General features: G+C 32.2%; 1 protein-coding gene across 1 annotated transcript in view; it reads right to left on the bottom strand.

The window, feature by feature from the left end:
* Positions 1-925: 925 nt before the first annotated feature.
* The window catches only part of LOC144845311 (uncharacterized), a 35,772-nt gene continuing 11,302 nt past the window's right edge, over positions 926-25,395 (bottom strand). The window contains exons 3-6 of the mRNA XM_078702546.1: positions 12,363-12,596; positions 11,694-11,897; positions 11,201-11,308; positions 926-8,781 (exon numbers count right to left, since the gene is read on the bottom strand). Of these exons, the coding sequence (XP_078558672.1) occupies positions 5,828-8,781; positions 11,201-11,308; positions 11,694-11,897; positions 12,363-12,596 (3,500 nt within the window). The 3' untranslated portion in view covers positions 926-5,827. The remainder of the gene's footprint in view (positions 8,782-11,200; positions 11,309-11,693; positions 11,898-12,362; positions 12,597-25,395) is intronic.

Genomic DNA, 25,395 nt, shown 5'->3' with positions numbered 1-25,395 from the left:
CCGGATGTCCGCCGACATGTACTTAAATCAGAAAAACAGTCTGGTCGCGTTTGATTGGTCAGAAGTTTACTTGAGCTGTCTGCGTTACATGACTAACCCCCACAACATGATTCTAAAACAACGTATTATTCATTAATATGAAACTACCAAATGGAATGAATCGCAGATTAGTGTTTTGTTGAAATGTTTAATAGCTGTAAAATATAAGGTCACGATATCGCTCTTCTGATTGTTTAAAATAAAGTATTTTAAACAAAATGACATCTCGTAACTAAATTCATTCATTGTATAGGCCTAACAGTTTCGTTGCTCTGATTATATTTCTCTGTCTACAAGTTTTCATCACAATCTTGTCGAACTTGGCCATAACAGTCAAGTGTCACGTCAAAATGTTTTTTTTAAATAAAAATAAAATAACAATAAGAAAATCATCTTAAGCAGGACTTCAACACGGGACCAATTTATATGGATACGGACGCAACCCCCAAGGTTCACTTGTTAGGCCTAGGCCTGACATTTTCAAAGTATATGTGCAATTTATAAGCAGCTCTATTTTTTCAACAAGTTGTCTTAGCTCAGCCCCAACCATGGTAGGACTGGTTGAAGACTTTAAACTTAGGATATTTCGATTCATATTTCAAAGTTTAAGTTCAATTTCCGCGGACCTAGCAGCTCTATTGTTAAAAATTGTCTATATGAGACTTGTGAGTAATTTCAAATCATGTAAAGTGCCATTTCCCAAGGACCTAGAAGCTCTATATTGAAATTCGTAAAATTAAAAAATTAAATTTAAAATTGTCTTAGCTCAGCAATCTTCTATTAACGTGGAGCGCCCTCTAGTTACAAAAGTGTTTACTGAAATCTGCAGATCTAGTTTGCTATAATTACGACAGATTAAAGAGAACAAAACGATTCAACAACAAACTTGTTTCCGAAACCAGATTAATTTCTTTATTCGTTTCGAATAATAACAAGACATAAAAGAACAGTTGTTCACAAGTGAAGTAGAGTGACTTCATTGTTTTATTTCCCGATATCTGCATTACAATATATTCTCTTATTTCAAACATTGAATATTATATTACAAATAAATAATACAGTACATCTAAAGGTTTACGAGTTTGTTCTGTATGTGACATTCAATCTCTTAAAAATAAACAAAAAAAAAGTCACCACATCAACAAACTACTTATAACATAAATTTACAAACATTGATCAAACACACAAATGTATACACTTATTCTATAAAATACATTTGCATAATATGGAGTTTCTACTTTGTTCTTAATGATATTCCAATTATCAATTTGTTCATTATAATATTTAGAATTAAACCAAATGTTTAACCAAATGGATACAACTGTAATAATTCAATATTTTAACCAAATACAGAAAATAAGGACAGGTGAATCTATACCTTAAGAAAATATTTTACACTTCCAATTTAAGACGCAATGTCAAATGATGAAAAAAATTATTATGGTTTTATTGCAATTTGTATGCCTTTTTGCTACCATTGAATACATTATGGAATTGTCTGAAAGAGATGCTCTACATAGGCAGCTGTCAAATTAACAGTTACTTTTTACAAACAATACATGTTTTTGCCGAATCTACAAAAAAACAACCAAACAAAAAATGCTTTTGACAAAATCTCTGAATGGATTGTATTTACAAATATAAAATTCAGAATAGAAAAAATATTTTTGGATGCTACCCAGATTTGTTACCATAGTTTCATACTATTAATGAAATCTTAAAGATGAATGCCTACAATAAGGTTTCTTTCACTATATTTTTTCATTTAAAAAATGACCTAAAATCTCATCAATACATACAAAGATATATGGAAGCAATTATGCATACTGAATTACTTTGATGCGTTTGATTGGACACTCGAATAATCCCAATTTTGTTTCATTATTTTTAAGTATGAGGTTATAATACATACACTGATAACCCAGATTTTCAACTTGCATGTATTCATCTACTACAGTGCTAATAGCAACATTAGGTGACAGATATCTAAATGTTTAATGTTATTCTCAAATAACTCTTAACTGTGCTTCCAATTTTATCAAAAGTTAAAAGATTTAATAATTTATTCTACACCTTTTCCGTGACTAGTTACACCAATAGTAGAACTATTTAGCCCAGTAAGGAGTAGAACATTGAATAACACTAACACCATTCACAAAAAAATAATGTTGTATAATTCAAGGTATGTCTATACATAAATACTGTAATTCAAATAGATGCTATAATACAAAGGTGAAGTAGTGCAATAGTCAATAATACGGTAACAATGTAACAATTATTATTCCTAACATGTAAACATGGTGAATGTTGTTAGGAAAGTGTCCTAATACTAAATAAAACAATGCAACTATTAATGTACTAGACCTCTAAAGAAAGAATAGTGCTTTATTTCGGTAGATTATTATTGTTGAATAGTAGGAAGACGAAGATTTTTACCTCCTATAGTTAATATTGCATCCAACAGTTAGGCAGCATAGTTATTGATATAAATTAGAAATGTACTAATGTCATTAGTACATTATTATTACAAAGTACACCATACACTATTGTTTTACACTTGACATATATTGGTTAATAACGTTTTAGCACATTAAAGAGATTAACTTTAACAATGAACCAACTCAATACAGGATTTTAATATCATAATTATATTATCATTTTTCAGGTAGACAATATATATTTTTGTTATTTTAAAATTTTTAATTAAAATACATGAATGCCAATAAAAGGATAAGGATAAAATTGTTTTTTTAAAACTTAACATTTTTTTAATTTCCCACTTACGATTTTCTGTAATTATAAAATGTGGAAGAAAAAGGTAACATTTAAAATGTTTAATAACATATTACACATTAGCTTTTAACCTGTACATTCAGTTAAATTCAAGGTATAATAATCCTAATTTAAAATTAAGGTTATACTGTATAAAATATGTAAGAATAATAATGGTATTTGAAAAGAAAATTAAAACCATTGGTAATACCTCTAACAGAAAACCAATATATTATTTATCCAATGGTTAGTATTAGTTAAGGTAATTTTAAAACTACTTTTTAATTTACAGTTATATTTTCATGGATGTAAAATGAACTAAACCTAAAAAAAAAAACAAATTTAGTACAAAATATTCTTTCTTTGTGACATTTTCTTCCATTTTATATTTCAAACATTATATAATTTACGATCTTTATTTTAAAAATCAATATTATTTTGACTTGATGAACAATAAATACCAGTATACATAATATTGATTTTGTTATTTTGTTGTTATTTCTACCTTATTTCTGGAACAATTATATAAACATAACCAAATCGATACTCTTATATCCAACAACAACAAATAAAATGGTAAGCTTTTTCTATTATTAATGAACATATATATATTATTTCAATTAACATGAAAACACATATAAATGTATTTTATACAAATATTTTCTTTTTCAGTTAAAACAATTTTTCCAAAATTTTCCTTTTTGTAGAAGAGTTTTCTTGATAAAAAATGGTTGCATTTTGCATATAAGGTTTAAGATATGTGTTAACAACTTTACAGAAGTGTACAGCCTTATCTCTATTCAACTGGAGCAGCCATATTAGTGTTCAACACTCAGTTTGATTTCCTTGAGTGTTGATGCTACTCTAGCCTTCAGATATTATATCTATCATAGCAATGATCTCATTTGAGAGTAAGAAAATGGAACAATCTATTATCAGAATTTTGTTTAAGATTTTTAAATAAATTAAATAAGTCATTTGCGAATTTTGCTTTAAAGGATTGTATTTTAAGCACATAAAGACTTTTATATGCTAATCAATAAACTTTTAGGATGTATTGTTTCACAGCAGACGTAGTCGAGGAGGACAGATGGTGATAACCATAACACTGCATGTCATATGCTTTGTTCATTTAATAGCTATTCAATGTTTAGTGTATATATTGAACTTCTCCATGTTTTTTTTCAAAGAGTGTATAGTTTTACAACTAAACACAACAAGGGCTTTTGTAAGATTATATTAAGGAAAGTATTAGAAATATGAAATCAGCTTTTAGCGTCCTTTTAATCTTATTATGTAACCAAGAAAGTTGAGTGGCACTCTTTCCTTGTGAAATTAGTGACTATAGATTTGTTCCCTCACTTACTAGCCTAAAAATTAGCAGATTATTTGTTCCAGTGTTAATAATAATATATATTGTAAACTACAAACAAATGGACAACATATAATTAAGTATCTAAAGATAGATTTATGTTACAGAACTGCTGAATGAACCTTGAGAGTGCGTCATGATTAATAACCAGATAAGTAGATCACAGCTAGCCTCAAGAAACGTTTTTATAAATCAAACCTATCTATGTATAACAGTAATAGTAGGCCAACAACCAATTTTTTAACAAGTTGCAGGTGAATTCAAGAAATCAATAAAATAATCAAACATATAACATTTATGAATAATATGTACAGCATTATTGCACCAAACACAAAACATTTTTAATTAAAAGCTGACTTGCTTTTTGTTCATCTTGCTTATAAGATACCAATTATTTGCACCACTACCAACTAATTGTTTAAAAACTTAGATACATACAAAACAAATGACAGTAATGTAAGCACTATTATTATTATTATCATCATAAATTTTTGCACATAAGATGATTTGTAAAATTGTGATAACAACATTTTTTTGCAGAGATATTAGCGATCTTTGCTTTCACAATGCAACACTAGTTCAGCAAGCTAGCATATATCCTTAGTTATTTATATGAGGCAATCACAAAATTGTGATGCTGTCAAACACATGATAATAATAAGCTAAGCTTTAAAGATGTACTGTCCCCCCAAAACATGAAAATTGAAGATTAATTAAATCAGACTTTGAATATGTTATTTTGTAGTTTTAATAAAGTTAATCACTTCCATAGGAAAAAAAATGAAAAAAAATAATGTTTTCACTTATAAAATGACAAAATAAATGGTTAAAATTCACCAAAAACCATTGGCTGGCAGCCAATTTGACCATTTTTTGCTTTAAATTACAGTTTTTTCAGGTAAATACATTTTTTTTCGATCCAATTTTTGGTCAAAGTGGATAATTATTATGTGACATTAAACTGGCATATTCAACAACAAAAATTAAAAAAAATATTTTTTCAGGGGGACAATACATCTTTAAAGATCCTTTCATTTATTGTGATTTTGCAAAGTATATTTTCATAGAATTTAGTTCTGTAATAAGCTGATTATTTTTATTTTGTTGTTTGTTTCACAAAATAAAATAAAACGATTTACATATCTATACACCCTGGTAGTTTTTAACTTCTGCATAATCTTAATTTTTACATAGATAAAATTACTATAAAAATCAAGAGCATGACGACCACAATGGTTAAAATAGTAAAAATTTACACATACTTTTTTTTGGAAATCATTTATGTGCAAGAATATCCAAAATGCAACTAACGCTCTGTTTACAATATCAAAAATTGTATGCGACAAAAAAAAGGTGATGACGGCACATCACTACCATATTTGGGCACGTCACACTTTTTTGTCAGAGCTTCATTCTATTTCATAATTTGACAATAAACAATACATCAGTAAACATCAACAAATATGTAATCATAAGTTTTTTGATGATATTGATAACCATGGAGTAGTTTGAAGCTTATTAAGCTCTGTCTACACTATTAAACTAGTTTGACAAAAAGTGTGATGTGACCAAAATGGTAGTGATGTGACATCATCCTGTCCATATATGGGCACATCAAATTTGTTTGATAGTGTAGACTGAACTTTAGTTTATAAATGTACTTTCCATTTCATCTATGTCAGTTTTTTCTCCCTGTGAAGCCGTTTCTCTGGATTCACTGTCCACAAGTTTCACTTTATAGGAAGAATACTTCTCAAAAACTTTATCTATAGATCCTTGAAGGGAAGATTTATTATCAGTGCTGTCAATGCAATTTAGCAAAGAAAACTGTGAATCTGCAATAATTGTGTTATCTTCTATGTGATTAGCACCACTTTGTCCATATGTTAAACTTTGTTTATTACTTTCCATATCACAGTCTACATCTTTAAGTTCTGTGTTATTAGAATTGTTACTAGAACCATTGGAGCATTTAATTGATGATATGTTGTTCATGTTATTTTCTGATACATTAGATGATTTTTCCACTTTATCAGTTGAAAGTTGGTTCACCTTTTCAATTGTTTTAACATTTTCTCTGTTTCCATTACTATATGTTTCTCTGATAGGATTCTCAGTAGAAAAACCATTTTTAATTTTCTCAAACTTTTTCTTATCTATAGCATGATATTCACCATCAGTGCGAGGACGAAAAGAAGACATTCTTCTTTTCTCAACTTTGACTTTATTCGCTGATGTCATTTCATCGGGTTTCAACACAGGAACACTCCCTCTACGTATATTTTCATGGGCATGTTGATGATCACCATGCAAACTATATGTGCGTTGCATCCTTGTGGATACTAAACTAGAACCTGCCATTGTAGCAGATCGTTTGAGTTGTGGTTTACTTGATATCGTAGTCTCTACATCAACAGATGTATGTATAGGACTATTTGGCACCACATTAAATGAAAATTTATGCGAAAAAGATCCAGTGGTTTTAATTGAACCTGGTACAGTAGCATCTAAAGTACTTTTTAAAGGTGATAATGATGGGCTATGATATGTTGTGTCACTGGTATTTTGGATTTTGTCTAGATACGCTGGTTTCATAAGAGCATAGCCATCATCTCCTTTTGAGCTTGGATCCATTAATAAAAAACCATCACTAGATGACATAGCATAGGAAGGTTCTGTTTGGCAACGCTTCCTTGGCGGAATTGCCGGTTGAACATCAGCTGCCATAAATGGATTTCCATGTTTAATTGGTTTTGCTGGTCGTGGAGGTGCTTTACGAGATTTTAGTGAATTTGTCGATTTTGGTGGTAGAGGGGGAACAGGAACTTGTGTTAAAAGAGGCATTTCTTCTGGAATGTTACCAATTTCCGATTCAGTTTTAATTTCACTGCTATCTACTTCAATCAGTGCATTCAGATCAACAGATGGTTTATGAGGTAAAAACTCAAAGTTCGTTGATGTTTCAGTTGGGGAGGGCAGACTTGAAGATGATGAACCACCATCAAATTGATCAAACTGGAAAGCCATAACACTAGCAGAACGATTCCGATAGATTGGCTTGTCATAACTTTCCGGTTTGCTCTTGAGACTGCCTGAACGAACTCTCATAAAATTACGTTTTGATTTTGATTTCGGAGAAGAGTGTTTTTGTTTCTTAGATTTTGATATCTTGGCAACATTTAAATTGGGAGCTTCTTTATCCTGGATTATTTCATGCGTGTCAGACTGAACAGTTTGAGAAAGAAGAATTGCAGTGGTTGGTATAGTCAAATTATCATGTTCAAAGGGAGCAGGTATGCAGACATTTGATTCACAATTGTCAATATCATTTTCTTTTGAATTATCTGATGTTTTACTCTCTGGAACCTCATTATTCCACTGATTAACTGGTTTAGGTCCAATTTCAGGTATTTCCTCCTGAACACCTGACTCTGATTTTTGCATAAATTCTGATCTTGGTTTTGGTCCTAATTCAGGAAATTTACTATAGTCTGTTTTTGGTCCTAATTCAAGTAATGCACCATACTCTGGTTTTGGTCCTAATTCCGGCAATGTACTATCTTTACTAAATACTTCTGGAAACGCACAATACTCTGGTTTTGGTCCTAATTCTGGTTTTGGCCCATGACCAGGTTTAGGACCAGGAATCGGTTTAGGACCTAACTCGGGAGGTCTAATTGCCGCAGGTTTAGGTCCAAGCTCTGGTTTGATATCACATTTGTTTTTATTTGGCTTAGGTCCAAGTGGAGGAGGTTCAATTGCTGGCAAGGATGCTGCACCAGTTTGTGGAATAATCCCTGGAATCAGGATGTATGTATCCACATGCTCTTGAAGATGTGAGGGTACTTCTGAAGATTTTACATATTGCACATTAAGAGAATCAGTCTTTTGTGTTTGATCATCGTTCGTTTGAAGTCCTTGATATTTTGGTGTGATTAATTTCGAGTTTCTTTCTAGTTCAGGACTTTTACATTCTCTTTTTACACGCTCAAGTAATTCTGCATCCTTTTCTTGCAGATAACGTTTGTCATTCAATCGAGCAATTCGCTCGTCCTCTGGTAAATCATCCATGTTCACATACATATTATGGTGAACGGAATCATTTTTGGATGGAAATACATGTACAGTTTGTGACATATTTGAATTTGAAGTAGTTACATGTCTTAGATTTTTAAAAGAAGCCATAACTTCATACAATCGTTCCTTGTAAGGAAGACCTGCTGTTTCATCAACTTCAGCATCTTGTGCTACAACTGGTAATATATGCATGTCTATTCCAGATTCCTGACTACATTCTTTACCATTAAACAAATGTTCAGTGTTGTGTAATGCACTTATTGTATTTCCATTCTGAGATGATGATTTCACTGGTGTACCACTGCTTGAGCTACAAGTAGAGCTTACAGGCTCATGTATACTTCCACTACCCATTCCTTCTTCTTGACTCACACCTGATGTTTGATAATAACTACTGCTAGCACCAGTGCCATCATGGCCGTCATTATTTCTATGGTTATTGGAATCTTGAGCACCATGTGAATAGGCTGAATTGTTGGTAGCACTTCGATGTCTCGTGAAATGATCATCACAAATTGACACTGCAGGAAAGAAGAAAATATTTTAATACACACGATAGTTGGTTGAGAAAGAAATTTATTACAATATTAATACAAGATAAGGAGATTAGTAAATACATAGAAATAATTTCTTTAATTATTCAGGACAATAAAGGTACATTGAATTGTTATTGTGAGTTTAAAATGATGATAAATTTTAATCTTAAATTTTAACCTTAATGTTTCTCAACTTAAAAAAAAAAATCAACAAAGGGTTTGTCAAATGTTATTGTAGCTTTTTTTTTCAAGGCTGCATGTACAAGTTTAAAAAATGTTTATAAAATGTTGAATATTATATAAAATGAATATGCAAATAATGTATTATTATTTTATGTGTATTTTTTGAAAAGTTATTATCACAAAAAATTAAAATATATTACATAATAGGTAATAAAGCTGCTGAGTAAATGTTCTAATTCTATTTAAGCTTTTTAGATCTACAATAGAAGTTAAATAGCAGCTGTTGTTGTCACAGAATATGGGCTAACCAACTTTACTAGCTGCAATAACACAATACATTATGTATGCAAAAATCTAGCCAACATAGCCAATGCATTTGCAGATATAAGAGGATTATGTATGTCAGTACATGAATTGAATTTCTCGCATACAATTATACTATAAAATATATAAATTGGAAAAATAAAGCCTGGAATTTGTTGTGTATGATTTGGGCTCACTAGTGAGATTGTATTGTTTATCCCACAGGATTTAGGCATTAGTACAAACTAATCGTATTGTTTTACTCTAGTTATTTGTATCCTGTTTAAGTATTGTTTACTTGAATGTGTAGTGAATTTAGAAGGTTACAATTACTGTAGTCGTACAATTGAATCTTTGTGTTTGATTACAATGAAATCCATTGATAAAACAACAAAAACACAACAACAAAACTAAAACATTTTTTTAAATGGCATATTCTATAAAAAATTGTTTTATAATGATAGAAACACTTTTTACAATTTTGTCTTGTGTCTGTAAACCACAGTAAAAAATTACAAACTGGTTTTGACATGCCACTATCGTTTTAATGCCAATGTCATCACTGTTAAACTACTGAAAAACATCCGCAAACAGCTAAATATCCACTTTACCGTCATAATTATAGATACGATTTCTGTGCCATAATGACAGTAATTTGTGCCGCATGCATTGGCATTATTGTGTTTTGATCTTTAAAACAGACAGCTAAAATCTAAATGGAAAATAAAGTGCTGACTAGATGTTTTGAATGTCATTTTTTACTATCAGACCTAAAAACAAAACTGAGTGTTATGGCCATTACAATTAAAGCCTAATGTACTACAATGGCAGAATATAGTATATGAAATTGTCACTTCTGATAAGAAAATAAACTTGTCCTATAATAATAACAGTAGTACATTTGGATGCAAAATATAAAGGACACAGAAAAGAGAAACAGAGTGGTGGTCTGGGAGCTAGGGTAATCCCTGGTAGTGGTCAATTATTCTGTCTATAATAATTATTACATAGATTTCCATTTGTCTATGTCTAAATATATTTTGTTTTGTTTAGAAAAATTAATCCCAGTTTCATACTCATATGTGTTATGTATGTATTTTAAGTTTGTAAATCTACTTGCATCTAGGATCAATATATCAAATGTCCTACTCTATCAAAAAGGGGGAATGTGACAATGCACTGTACATGACGCATTATAACCAACGTCATCATATAGTCATTCCCCTTAAAATAATATAAAATGCAAAAACAGTTATCTAAATACCAGCATAAGTACAATAGAACACATGTTTATTGCAAAGAAATATCAAGGTTAAGTCGTTTTTATCGCCATGTTATTCTTTCTCAAATCTATTTCTTTTGTTCCTAATTAAAAATAAATTTTTATTGCTTTAATATGTAATATATGCATATGAAATGTTATGGCCTTGCCCTTATCTATAGACAAGTTTAATAATTATAGCAAAATATAAAAATGAATTTTAGAAAAACAAAATAATAAATGTTTATCTTTGAAATGAAATAAAATAACAAGTTCATAATAGAATGCATTTGTGATTTATATTCTCTTATATTAATCTTAATATATTCTATCAACTGTTTATGTTTCAGAAAAATAAATCCCAATACAGAACCCTACATTTGGGACACTTCAATTGAGGGACATCCCTATAAAGAGATACTAATATATAGGGAAACTCATATTCCTCTATAATTGGAACACCTCTATTCCTCTATAAAGGGGACGCTACCATAAAGTGGATACTACCATAAAGTAGACACTCCTATTAAGGGACACTTTCTTGTTGAGGGAAATATATGTATATATGTTTTAACACTACATTGAACTCATATTTAGGAACACTGGGGTTGTAATATGTATAATGTATTTGTGATTCACACAATGAATCATACTTACATGTACTAGAAAGATGAGACCACCGATTTGGTAACCAAGTATTAAAAGCAGCATCAAAATGACATTTTAGATCATTTGCTTGATTAGTCATTAAAACGTACTTAAACCCTGAAAAGAAATTCACAGAAAAAACTCATTTTACTTATGTTCTCATTTAGCCTAATTTGTATAAATAAATGATAATCTAAAAAATGAGGAAAGTCACAATAATTCAATATTTCCAACTACATTTGTTCATCTTCAGTAACATTTAGGACATTATATTTACTCAATTTCTGTATTTGTAATTCCACTATTAAAAGCCTTTGTTTTGCTTTTATGTTTTTTTAAAGGTTGTTTCACTGTCAAATGTAATGGAAGAAAATATCTATAAATCATTATAATGTGATCATTTATGTGATTACGTATAATTAATTTGTAATGTATAAAATTAAATCATGTTTTCAATAATCGATAGGTATCTTTTAATATTTTAAGCAATTTCTCAGTATACCTCGTTTCTTATGTTTTGCTTCAAACAAAAGCCCTCCAGCTATAGTTCCATAACACTGGAGGTCCTCTAAATACCATGATCCATGTAGGCGTATTGGTACTTCTGACGTAATAGCAAAATGGTTGTCAAAAAAGTACAACATAGCCGGGCCTGCTGGCAATTTGCCTCGGTTTGGTATAACTACTCTACATTTATATTCAATAACTGTAAACAATAAAAAAATATGAATTATATTAATATTAATTGTTACAGACATTGCGTGACAAATATTGTTATTTGTATCTAGATTTTTTGTTTGCCTTAACACTAGCACGGAAGAGTTCTGTTTCTTCTGTTCTGTTAAAATTAGTATTAATTACTGAATTATTCCATGTATAAACAATACTTAACAGTATGCACAAAAAGTGGTACTGTGGTATATTAACTTACCTGTAAAAAGTTTTATTTTCAACATTGTATTTACTGTAGAGTTGTTAAAGATAACTTAGTCTATTATTATTAGTTCTCAAATTGCATCACATGTTTCGACACTTTTTCATAGTTTGAAAAGTTTGAAAACTCTGACACATCTAAGTTTGTTTACTTACGAGACGTATGCTGTGAAATAAGATTAATGTTTAACATTTACTTCAACCTACCTAATTCATAGTATAGACAAAGATAACTTACGACTCTTTAAGCTGTGTTTTATTCTATGATACCACTGTAATTGTGTTGATGAACAGTAGAATGACAAAGCGATAATCTGATCCACACACACGACTGTGGTAATGTACGAGTTGCCATGGTAATGGTGTCCGCTATCAATTCCACAGAAGTTCTTGTCAGTAATGATGATTCTTTCCCTGCGGACCTCTTTTGTAATACGATCATCATCTTTATAGAAGGAAAGTGTGAGTTGGTCTGCAAAAACAAACAACAATTGAAAAATATTTTGGTTTGTAACCGTATGTAAATACTTGAGAGTTTACTACCAGTAATTTAACTATAAAAAATGTTAATATATAAAAGTATATTATCAATTAACAGGCACAGAACAAATTCTAAACTGCCGGAGATGCACTGAAAATTAAGTAATTTTAGGAACGAAATTGATTTATTTGTTATAGTTAAAAAAAATTACAGACAAATTTATTATAAAAATGTTCATAATATGCATGAATGATAGTGGATAAAAAAATACTGACTACATTATTGTAGATATTAATTTTTAATGGAAAAATCTTTTGCAAAGCTTTTGGTTATTTAGCATATATATTCTGAATGCTAATTTTTCTTTCCTGGGTATTTTTAATGTTCTTATCATTTATTCAGTTTAAGTTCAGTTCATTGTACTACGTACAAAATAAAACTAAAGAGAAACAAACAAAGCATTATAAAATAGGATTATTTAACAAGTTCTACTGAGTAAAGTTTTGTCTCTAAAGAACGTCAGTGAATGCTCAGCGATGCACACACAAAAAAAGCACTTTTTGAGTTGAATTTACAATATTTTCACATCTATACCACCCTGTACCAAATGATTTTAAGACAATTATGCCCAGATCTATGCATAAAAACAACTATTTCTAGGTTAAGGTTATTCACTGTCTTTCAACATATACAGTTTCTTTTCTGCTTGTGTTTGAATGGTTTTTAGAAGCCGGTGTGGATCAAAGCCTCAACACAACTACTAACTGGATTATTTTCACCGTTTAATAGTCACTTAATGTAACTGCCGTGAAATGTGGTTACTCGCGGTTCACCGATTATTCCCTGCTGCAGTTGGAAACTTTTTTTATTTAAAAAAAACAGTTTTATGAGGAAAACATAACATCTTCGGGTACAAGGCTCTGAAAAGTCCCAAATGTCCCATGAGAATACTGTGGTTATTATAAAAGACATATGTCTATTTCCCAGGGGCATAACATATTTGTATTATATCATAAATCCATCTTTGGTATCAAATTACTTACTAACTGAATGAACAATTTAAGATCTTATTACAATCATTCAATAATTACAAATTGGTAAACAACGTAGTATTACATAATACTATATTATTTTAGTTCAATATAAATATAAATATCTTAAATGTTTTATTTATCAAATTCAAAGCAACCTAAACTGGCAAATTGAACTGCTTAATTTAAAATAGCATTTCCAAAATATTAAAACATAATACCTATTAATGTTACATAATCCATAATGCCACATAATACATTACAACCTTGGATGCTCAAATTGATAAAGAACTTTCACCTAGATATAGGTGACCCTATGTACTGTGTAAGAGGCAGTATATCTACAGTATTATATTGAGTGTCACATTGACTTGGTTTATTCAATCATTATCTTTTAGAAATTTCACAACTTGTCCTCATTTCTACTGCAATGAAAATGGGAGTAATTTATTCACACAATATTAAACTGGTTATTTGCTGACACACATCATCAGAAATAGGTCCTCATTATGTATAATGGATGCTAATATATTCCAACAGCTTCATTTAGAATCAACACCCTGTCATTAATCTTTCATTCCATAATAGCATAAAATATCATTCCATATAAGGCATAACACATTGTACTAAAATACTGTATACCTCAAAAATATATTTTAACTGAAATTTGATAAGAAAAAGCAAAATGTCTTTGTAAAAATATGCAATTGTTCTCTAAAATAAATTTTTAATAACTCTGAAATATCTTTGTCTCAAAAGTGTACAGAGAACAGTAATACTAATAATCCCTCTCATCTCTGGTTGGGAACAATATATTCATATATAGCTCAAGTGCATTAACACATGTTTAATTTTCACAACAAAAATAAGATTGTCACAGTTGCCTAATTAGGCAATAATTATGATGAGAAAATTGGCATAAACAAGATGATTATATAATGGTTAATTGCACTTAGTGAATGCAATTGTTGTGCTATACTATTGCTAATAATATCATACATCACTGTTCCGAGACATGTGATAAACAAGTTTAGACTCATTACAAACAAATAACATAATTACACTAAATATTCAGTCTACTACACACAAGCCTATATTAAAGTTCAACTGAATTGGATTCATGCTATACTTGTATTTGCATAATTAATTCCATATTTTTCATTGCTTTAAAATATAGTGATTTTTAATATTATTATATTCCGCTTCTGAATAAACAAACCAATGGTTGTGTTGGCTAGCTAACCTGGATAAACCAAAATATTCCCCTTCCCCCTTAAGGGGAGAACACAAAAAGTAACAAAATGCTTTTATTTTTAATATCACATGTTACGTATGCTTGTTTTGTAAGATACTGTAATGTCCACAATTTTAAAAGTTATATTGGTGATGTAATAAATGCTCATCAAAATTATGATATAAAATTTATTTAACTGTTTATGTCAGAAATATATCCACATACTTGAATAGTTTGTGTGACCTTCTTTATGAATCCAATGACCAAATATTGGTATTGTAGATCTATTGTTTAGTTGACTAACAATAGGACTATATTGAAAAGATTTTGTTCTAGTATACAAACCACAGGAGTATATAAGTCTTATAAGATATGGAAAAATCTGTGGTTAGTTACTAGTTATAAGTGATGTTAGCAGGCCTTATATTAATATTACTGTATTATTGTTGTCAATCACAAAAGTGAAGTTTATAGAATCGTTTTCCAAAGTCGTTTTTTCAGGAAGTAATACAGAATTGAATTGCCATCGAAATACTTCCGATGTGTTTCTGTTGATCCTCCCCAAAAAGCGCTTTAATAACCGTTTAGCATTAGTAAGATTGTGGTGGTGTAGATACTTGTTGTTTTACAAGAGTGCTTAATTGAAGCTGACATAACTTTTTATAATTAAACAATATAAAATTAGACAATTTTGTAGAAGAGTAGTATAAAAAAAACAAGAATTAGAACACTTGTTAAAAAAAAGTGAGAACATTTGAGTCTTCGGAAAGTTAAGTATCTTACAAAAATATGTGTAGTTTATTTAATGAATTACATTTTTCCAGCGAGAAAAAGCTTTCAGCATCATTACAACACACCGTTTATTGTTCCTCGTTTAAAAAAAACTTGTGCCAAGGTTCAATATGCTAATTTCAACATTCACTGCCATATGGAGTCATATTCCTTCTCTGGAAATATTTTACTGAAAATTTATCTAATAACCATCACAACGAATGAGAATTTTTATTTTCACACTTCATTTAAATACATATTAAAAAAATTGCTTTGTTTTGAAAGAAGTTAGTTATTTTGGTATATAAATGACATATAATTTACAGTTATGATTTTTTCCACACTAGGGTAGTGTTTGTAGATTATTATTATAGTTTTTTTACATGAATAAATGCAAATAAAGTTTATGAATTTATGAAATTCTTCATTTAAATTGGTTTATTTTCATATTACTTTCATTCTTATTAACCTTATTAAAGTACCATAACATCAAATACAGAAGCAAAAAGTTTCTCTATATGCCTGTAAATTTATATACATATTATAAATAAATAAAAAATAATCAACTTCTTGTTTGTAACCAATGAGTCATCACGTTGTTTGAGTTACTGAAGTTCATTAACTTACATTTAATTGGCCTTTAGTAAACAATTTTTCCAAGGCTTTTAATTCAATGTATTGTGCAATATCCTGTTTTTCTACAGCACCTTTATCTCAATTCCCAACAAACATTAACACACCTACACTAAATAGTATCTAAACATGCTCATTTTAAACATTTTAACAAACAATAAATTAATCAATTTATGGTTGCTTCATACAGTATACTACACCTTTGGAACCAACCAACCATGAATCAGGGGTTGGCCGTAGATATTAGGACTCATTCGTTTCATGAGAAAGTGCCTCTTAAATAGGAGGAGTTCTACTGTAGACACAAATTCAAAATAACCTATTGATTGATTATATATATTGGGTTATTTGTTTAGGAGCACATTTTATATATCTAAATGGCTAAATTTCTACCTTCATATATATTTTTTTAATTTAATGACTAAATGTTTGGATATTTTTATAATGGTGAATTGCTTTTTATTATATATTTAATATATTATATTTTTGTATTTTGAACTATGAGCTCAATGTAATTTCCCAATGGATGAATAAAGGTGAATGACTTTATTATTACATTATTACAATAATTAATTATATTATTTCATTTCAATTTGGTTACATATTATAAAACAATAAATTAATTAGTATTACAGTATTCATTTAAACTAAATTATGATTAATTTTATTATTATTATTATTTATTATTTATTACAGAGTATTTTATATAAGTAATATTTGTTTATTCATTTTTTATTCTGTGATTAAAATAAAAAATGTTGAAAACATCAGGTTTATTAGTCATACACAAATATCATGATTACATAAATAAAAATATGCACCTGTCTTTATATCCCTAGGGCTTGATGTCATCTGTGTTTCACAACTACAGTGTATGATAGCATTACATTGCTAAGAAGTTTACTTAAGTACCAGCTTTGAAAATCATCATCATGATGAAATTGCTTGGGTGGCTAACCACAGAGGGAGGATGCCATTAATCATCACTTAAAATCATCCAACAAATATGCTATTTTGACTTTTCTTCTCTAGTCTTGAGAGAATATAACAACTTAATCATTTGTATTTTTTGTTGCATAACTTACTAATATAGAATCTATTGAAAACAACAATTTGAAAATTATAGTTTTTACATTATTAGGCCTATTGAAGAATAATTATATTAATTTAACAAGTAACATTAGTAGTAGTAGGAAACATTAATGCCTATGGTTTTAAATGTGCCTTATAACTGTTTACCATTTATGGAACCAAATGTATTCCTTCCCTCTCATTTCTAGTTTAAAATAAAGTAAGGTAACTCCAAATAAAGAGGCACAACACATTGAGAATGTTACACTTTGATCTATTTGATTCTAATTTACTAATAACTTTACAAATTTAAAATGTTTGGTCGATATTTTTTGTCTGTGTTTAAACAGTTTAAAAAAATACCAACTAAGGCTTATATCCACTTTAAAAGTACAATAGACGAATTTACTTTTTTATTATATAGTGAATGAAAAATATTTGTAATTTCCCTAATTTCTGCTGTACTTGCAAAACAAACTTGTTTTTCTCAAAACATAGTTGTTCTGACCTAGAATAGATAGGGCTTATACTGACCCCGAATAATGTTTAATACACAGTGTATTGTATAAAGTATTTGGAACAATTATGCTTGAATTCCACTATCGATCATTGACACAAACCACTGCTGGTCATATACAAAAGGTATTCTGATTTTTCAAGTATTTTCTCTTATTTTTTGACCTTGGAACTTTACACAATAATAAGCCATACAGCATGACCTCTTTTGTGCAATTTATTTTAAATTACTATCTGTTGTTCTGTTGATGTTATTTACCTAGACTGTCTGCTCCCCGAACCCTAAAATCTTTGTGCCCCATTTTCATTCAGGACCAGATTAAAATGTGAAGGTTTTAAAACAGGTCATCATAATGTCCTGCAAAGAATCTATTTTAAAATAGTGATTTGGAGATGATTTGATTTATTTATTTTTACTTTACTTTCTTTTTGTTTTACTTGTTCTACTATTCTTGATTTGTTCTTTAAAGATGTATTGTCCCCAAAATCATGAAAAATAAAGATCTTTAAAATCGGACTTTGAATAGGCCATTTTGCAGTTTTAATGAAGTTGTTCACTTCCATAAGAAAAAAAACGGGGGGAAAGAATTATTTCACCTATAAAAAGGCAAAATAAACAGGACCATTTTTTGCTTTAAATTACATTTTTCTCAGGTAAATAAATTTTTTTCAGACCTAATTTTTTGTGAGAGTGAATAACTATTATGTGACATTAAAATAACATATTCAACAAAAAAATGTAAAAAAATATTTTTTTAGGGGGACAATATATCTTTAACCAAAAATATCAACATTAAATCAAACTTATTGTTTGTTTACTTGTCTTCCACATTAGTAGCATTTAAACAATACCTTGAATATTAGGTATAATCTAAAATATCAGGAAGGTACAAATAATGTTTATTTCTATTCAAAAGACAGTCAATTTATAAAATACATTGGGTTTTATTATTATACAGCACTGCACATGCTCTGCATTCACATACATTATAGGAAAAAATGTTATCAGTGAGGCTTATATCCTACTAAATATCATGTACTGAAGCCTAATATATTTACAATAATTGATGGGTCAAATAAGCCTTTATCGCAGCTTCTCAGCCATTTAACATAAACGCATGTTAATATACTGAATTCTGCATTGGAAACAAAATTATGACATTAGATATGGTAACTAATGTATTAAAGTTGTTCTCTGTTGATTGGTTTATATTCATAAGGTGTACACATTATATACATGATTTTTGGAATAATATTTTGTTAGCATTCCTGCTAAAATGGTTCTGTAAACTTCAGAATTGCAAATACCATGCATATGAAACTAAATTACTTTTCCAGAAATGTGCAAGGTATTATTTATCTGTGCACAAAGAGTATTTCAACAATCTGTATACTATATTATAGAGAAAACAGCAGAAACATAGTATCTTCGTAGAATTTAAAAAAAACAGATAAAATCAAGCACTTGGAAAGCTTCAGCAATTTTCGGCCTTTCTAAAAGTGGATGAATTAAACACAATTAAAGTAAAATCTCTTATAATCTACACTAAGCTTAGTTGGACACGCTTCTCCCAAAATACAATGAAGGAATGAATATATTTAGAATAATTGAGAATATTGTTCATGACAGTTTACCTACTGGTCATAAACACTTAAAAACAAACATGTTATTAACAATACTCAACGAAGTGACCAGACTAAAAGCTGCCTGATCAATTGTTTAAAAACAACAGTACAAGCAATCAGAAGTATCACTATTTTCAATTAACATAATTTAACATTATTGAAAGATTTAGGCTATTGGTACAAATATCATTCAACCACAAATGTGCATTTATTATTAGTAAGTTTCATAAAAGAACAAATCATTTTGTACCATACATTTATAGACATTTTTTGTCAAGTCTATGTGACTTTGATAAACAAAATAAAGAATCTCCCCTGATGTGAAAATCCCGCCTCTATGATAACAAATTGGGTGATATATATATACACATACTGTAGGTACACATATAATTTGTGACTATATCAACTGAATGTTGAAGCATGTTTTTCTAAAATTGATTTTGGTATCAAGTAGACGAGATGTATGACTTTCTTTTTATATGAGATTGGAACAACTTATTTATTGATCACTGCAATTAGTAAACATAGCAAGCTTGATTAGACATTTGAATTAAACTGTTCAGAATTCCTTGCCTGCTGAGACGGTTTAAATTATTGTTATTATAACGTCACATCACATTTCAACATGGTATACACAATTTTGTTATTGCATTTCTCAATATTGTCAATCGGGATAATTTCCTATACAATGCAAAATCGTGTGAAAAATATCATTATTATATTAAATTTGTTAAATATCTAAACAAATTTGGAATAACTAAAGTTAAGTTACTTAAAAATTAAAAAAAATGTTACAGCCCAATCACTTTTAGTTTAGTTTCATCCCTTCTATTTTTGCTGATTCCTATAAAATCCATTAATTGATAAAACAAAAATATAGTTCTGGAAATTCAATTTCAAAAGTATGAATGAATTTCGTTAAAGGATGTATGTTTAGATTTCAAAGAAAAATTTGAAGTTTAGTAATAACCTATTTTAAAGCTTAATTTTGGGAATTGAATCGATTTACCTGTTTTGCAAATTGTATACATCTATATTTTATACAAAATCAACTGCTGTATCAATTTAAAACTATTTAAATGAAATATGAACAACTATACTTGCAATATGATATGTATATTATATCATTTGGTAAAAGAATGAACTAGTTTAATAATAAAACCAAAAAAATGTAAAAAATGTATAAAAATTAACTGTAACCTTGCAATTGATCTTTCTATGTACCTATATTGTTGTACTAATTCATTGTGGTTTCTCTACTAAGAACTGGGGAACTGAACATGATGTCATAGTTTATATTTAATAATTAATAATATAATAATTTAATATATATATATAATACAGTATATATTCCCGCTGTACCACGCCGACAATGTTAAAGAGTCGCTATCCAATGGGGTTGAACTATACCATGAAAGCTCTATTGGTCTAATGGTTAGGACATCTGTATATTAAGCAGGTTGGGGCGAATTTTTCTTATTCTCACAGATTTCCTCATCTTATCGTTTCAAATTAATTACTAAATTTTCAGTATATCACCGGGCGGTTTAAAATTAATGTTCCTTGCCTGTTGTGTTTATATATATATATATATATATAATATACTTATTCGGTTTGACTTATATTTTTTTTTCTTTTTGTTATGTGGAAGTAAAAGATGAATTACTTTTGTATCATTATTCCTGTGGCAACTTAATATATATACAAAAAATTAAATAAATAATAATAATATACTGTATATTATTTGACCTTTTTGATATTTTTACCTCATGTAAATTAGAACTCAATTACGCATTTTAGTTGCTATGTTTTAATACTTATGTTGCAATTTGAATAAATACCAATTTATAATCTACCATTTCATCTGAAAGCTGGAAAGCAATTATGGTAAACAAACAAAAAACATAATAATGAATAGGCACCTATAGAATGTTCCATTCTTCAAGATAATAGGGTACATACTCATGCATTTACTCACCCACACCAAGCATTATAAAACTTTGTTGTACCGACAACAAAACAATTGTGTCTGAGAGTCGTGAATGTAACTTGACATACACTAAGCCAATAAAAGAGGCTATCCAGACAGAATGTTGAATACAATCTTGAACCCACCATGCCCTGCACAGTTAATCGCCTCTTAAATCATTCAGTAAAAAAAAATCTATAAAAACAACACAATTTTGTATTTTCATGGGCAATAACAAATTTAGTTTTGGAACAACAATGAATGATTATATACAGTGCATTCAACACAATTATATTAAAAGACAGACACTTGTATAATTACACTAATTATTATAATTATAAAGTACTACATTCTAAAACCAAATCATTATTCCTTCTTTTTTTTCTTCAACGTTTTATTATAAAACAGCAAAATGGCTTATAAAAAGTCATTTTATTTATCTCAACATTTCCCATGTTTTGGGGGATAATAGTTTAATACATCTTTAAATTTTGGAGGTTTGTCTTCAATATAACTGTAATTTGCTTTATATTGTTAAAATTTTACAAATAATTATTTGTACTAATGACTAATTCTATTTTAGTGCATTTCATTTTCTTCCAAAGATGTTTTTAAGTCTTTAATTCAGTATTATTTTAATATTCCTTTGTTAGGAATAATCCAATTGATTTGGAAATATGTACAGTAATTATGTATGTAAGCGTGCAGTATGACACTAACAGAGCATCATCTCCATACAAAACATTAACAATTAATGTGTAGTACAGTCTATTATACATAATGAGTTTAGGTATGCTCACAACATTAATGTAAATATATGATGATAATCATTACAAACAATTGTAATGATACTTATAGAAACAAGTCAATAACAAAGTACATGTAAGTCAGTTGTGCGAAAGGGAAGGGGTACCACAGCCTAGTACGGTTGGTAAAAAAGTCCAGTTTCCATGTACTGAATATCTTGCTTATGTACACTTGGAGAACCAAGAGCCTTTCAGAGAGCAGGGTAACTATCAAGGTATTGTGTTTTATCTGACTCTCATTAAAGTTATTTTCCTACATTTCCACGGAATAAAAATTCAGTGCCTAAATTATTACTGAAACAGACTACACTACAGAACAGATGCCACCTATGATCAGAATAAACAATTACACAAACCAAGAGTGGTGTTGGTAGTCTATGAGTGATAGCTTACCTGGATGAACCGACATAGGCCTTTTCCCCTTCAAGGGGAGAACATAACCGAAAAGTAACATTTTATTCATGAACTCCCCTCCAAGACAGTGGTATCGCCCATGCGCCACGCCCTCAGGTGGGCGGCAACGCCCATGCATACCTCACCATTTCTTTTCGAGACGTCGAAACGTTAACACGTTCCGACAACAGAGGAGAACAATAGAACCATTGTGTTTGGATTACTTATAGTATTGTGCGATACTGAGCCTAGCTTTGCCGTTGGAGTGGATTATACACGAAAGATCTGTTTTGTTGTGTGAGCAGCTACTGCTAGAAGCTAAAGCAACGCTACTCACGTTAAACTTATCTGCCAACGAAGCTAAGTATCATAGTTTTCGGCCGTTATCCGTGGGATTTCGGTCTGGTTTTAGTGTGCTAACTGAACATCGCTAGCCAAGACCCGGTGCCGGGTTTCCTTGGTCAGTTGTTGTGTCCTCCCCATCCGGTTTCGGAGGCATCGGTAGTAATTCGTATGTCTGGCGTGGACCTGACGAACGACCGGCCGGCAGTGAGAGTTTTTGCGTTTAGCCACCAACGAATGTGTGTCGCCACGAATGGGGACACCGGCACCACTTTGTCGATAGAGTCTGACGCGGGTCGATAAACCGCAAGCAGATGAATCTGCAATGGTCTCATTCTGAGACGGCAGAATGGGAGTAGGTCGACGAAGCTGGCGAGGAAGCCCAGAGTCCTGAGCCAGTCGAATACCGTTGGAGCCGAACTCGCGAGCAGACCGGCCAGAGCTGCCTGCGCCGAGACCACTCGCGCTGCGGTCGGGTGAGCCACGCATGTGTTCAGATTGATCCGGGCTCCAAGGTATTGCGGGTACTGAGTCGGGAGCAGGCACGACTTGTCCCGATTGATTAAAAAACCTACTCGTTCCGTGGCGTCGAGGACGAAATCTATGTTGCGCAGCAACTGATCTCGTGACTGGGCCACAACCAACCAATCGTCTAAGTACATGTGTATACGGATACCGTGTCGATGCAGGAACGCTGCCAGCGCCCGAACGACACGCGTAAAGACCCGTGGGGCTGTCGACAGCCCGAACGGGAGTGCTACGAATTGGTAAATTTGGTTGCTTATGCGGAAGCGCAGCCACCGCTGATCGGCCTCGAAGATGGGTACATGGAAGTACGCATCCTTGAGATCTATTGAGGCTGCCCAGTCTCCTCGTCGCAGGCCAAGCAGAATCGTGGAGAGCGTCTCCATTCTGAATTTGGCTGGTCGGATGTAGCGCTTGTTGAGACTCTTGAGATTTAGTATCGGTCGCCATCCGCCGGAGGATTTGCGAGCCAGGAACATCGTAGACTCGTGTCCTGGTGGGGCGTGTCGAGCGTCGACCGGAACGACCGCGCCCTTGCGTAAAAGGTCGGAAACGCCGTCCAGGAGGGCGCCGCGCATCTCTGGATCGCTCGGGATCCGAGTGTGGCTTATCGTCCCCGGCACCGGGGTTGCTGTAAATTCGATACGGTAGCCCTCCTGTACGGTCGCGCAGACCCAACTGTCCGCTTGTAGGAGTGAGTCCCACGCCCCACCGAACTCGCGGAGGCGACCCCCCACTCGTCCACTCCCCCCGCTGGGAGTGGACCGTCCACTCCCCCCGCTGGGAGTGGACCGTCCCCTTGCATCAACGACGCCGCGCGTATCGTCGTCGATCGCGACGACGGCCCCTCGATGCCCCACCGCGGGTGGGGTTAGCGCGAAAGGGCTGTGAAGAAGACGCACCTGTGGCCTGCGCAGCAGGCTGAGGTGGTACATGTTGATGCGTGGGACGCGCCGGAGCCGGCTGGAGAGGTGGCCCCCGCGGGGGGCCCCTTTGAGATCGTGATTGAGAAGCAACACGCTTCTGAGGGAAGCGCGCGCGCGTTTCCCTACGAACCTCTCGTTCGCGCGCCCATTTATCCCCCCGCTGGGAGAACGTGCCAAAGAATAGGTCCGTAGACCGAAACGACTCAACGGTAGTAAAGCGTTTATGATGGCCGGGCGCGATATCCGTCGCTTGCAGCAAATTAACTCGGCGTGCGGCATTGGCTGTTAATGCGACTGACGCTTGCTGGTCGGCTGCAAGCCCCGTGATCTGCTGCAGTAGCGTGATCACGCCCGGATCAAGTTCTTTTGGCCGCTCCGGGTCTGCCAAGAATGAGAGCAGGTATCCCGCTATCGAGAGCACGCGGAGTGTTTCACGCGCTGCCTTATCACAAGCAGTGAGGGCCTCCTCGGTTTTAGCAGCCGTGGGGTCAAGGAAAACAGTTCTAGTCGATTCCAGACCCTGGTCCTCCCGCGCTCTCCCCTTCGCGGCATCCGGGATAGGTGGGGAGCGAAGAACTTCTTCAAAGTGCGCCGGCGGGACCGGGAATACCGTAGCAAACTCGGCCGGCGCGGGCCGCCGCGGCGGTTCCCGGGCCACGCTCTCCAATCGTTCTAGCAGCTCAGGCTCGAGGGGAACGATTGGGCTCGTTCGCGCGTGACGCACCGGAGCGCGTACCCCGAACGTCGTGAAGCGCTTGTACTCCGGTAGCGGCGTAGCCTCCTTGTACGCGTAATCTACCCCGAGGTAAGATAGTACAGCCGGTACTACACGGTTTACCAACGTCTGGAGCCCGGGTGCCCCCGCACTGTCGTCGCAATCAGAGAAAGACACAAGTGTCTCGTCGTCCTCCATGTCAACGTCCTCCGGTTCCGGCGTGGGAAGAAGG

The sequence above is a fragment of the Antedon bifida genome, chromosome 6 (genome assembly GCF_963402885.1).
Source record: "Antedon bifida chromosome 6, ecAntBifi1.1, whole genome shotgun sequence".
In the NCBI taxonomy this organism is placed as follows: domain Eukaryota; kingdom Metazoa; phylum Echinodermata; class Crinoidea; order Comatulida; family Antedonidae; genus Antedon; species Antedon bifida.
The sequence above is the reverse complement of the archived record's forward strand: the minus strand, read 5'-3'. Positions and strand labels throughout refer to the sequence as shown.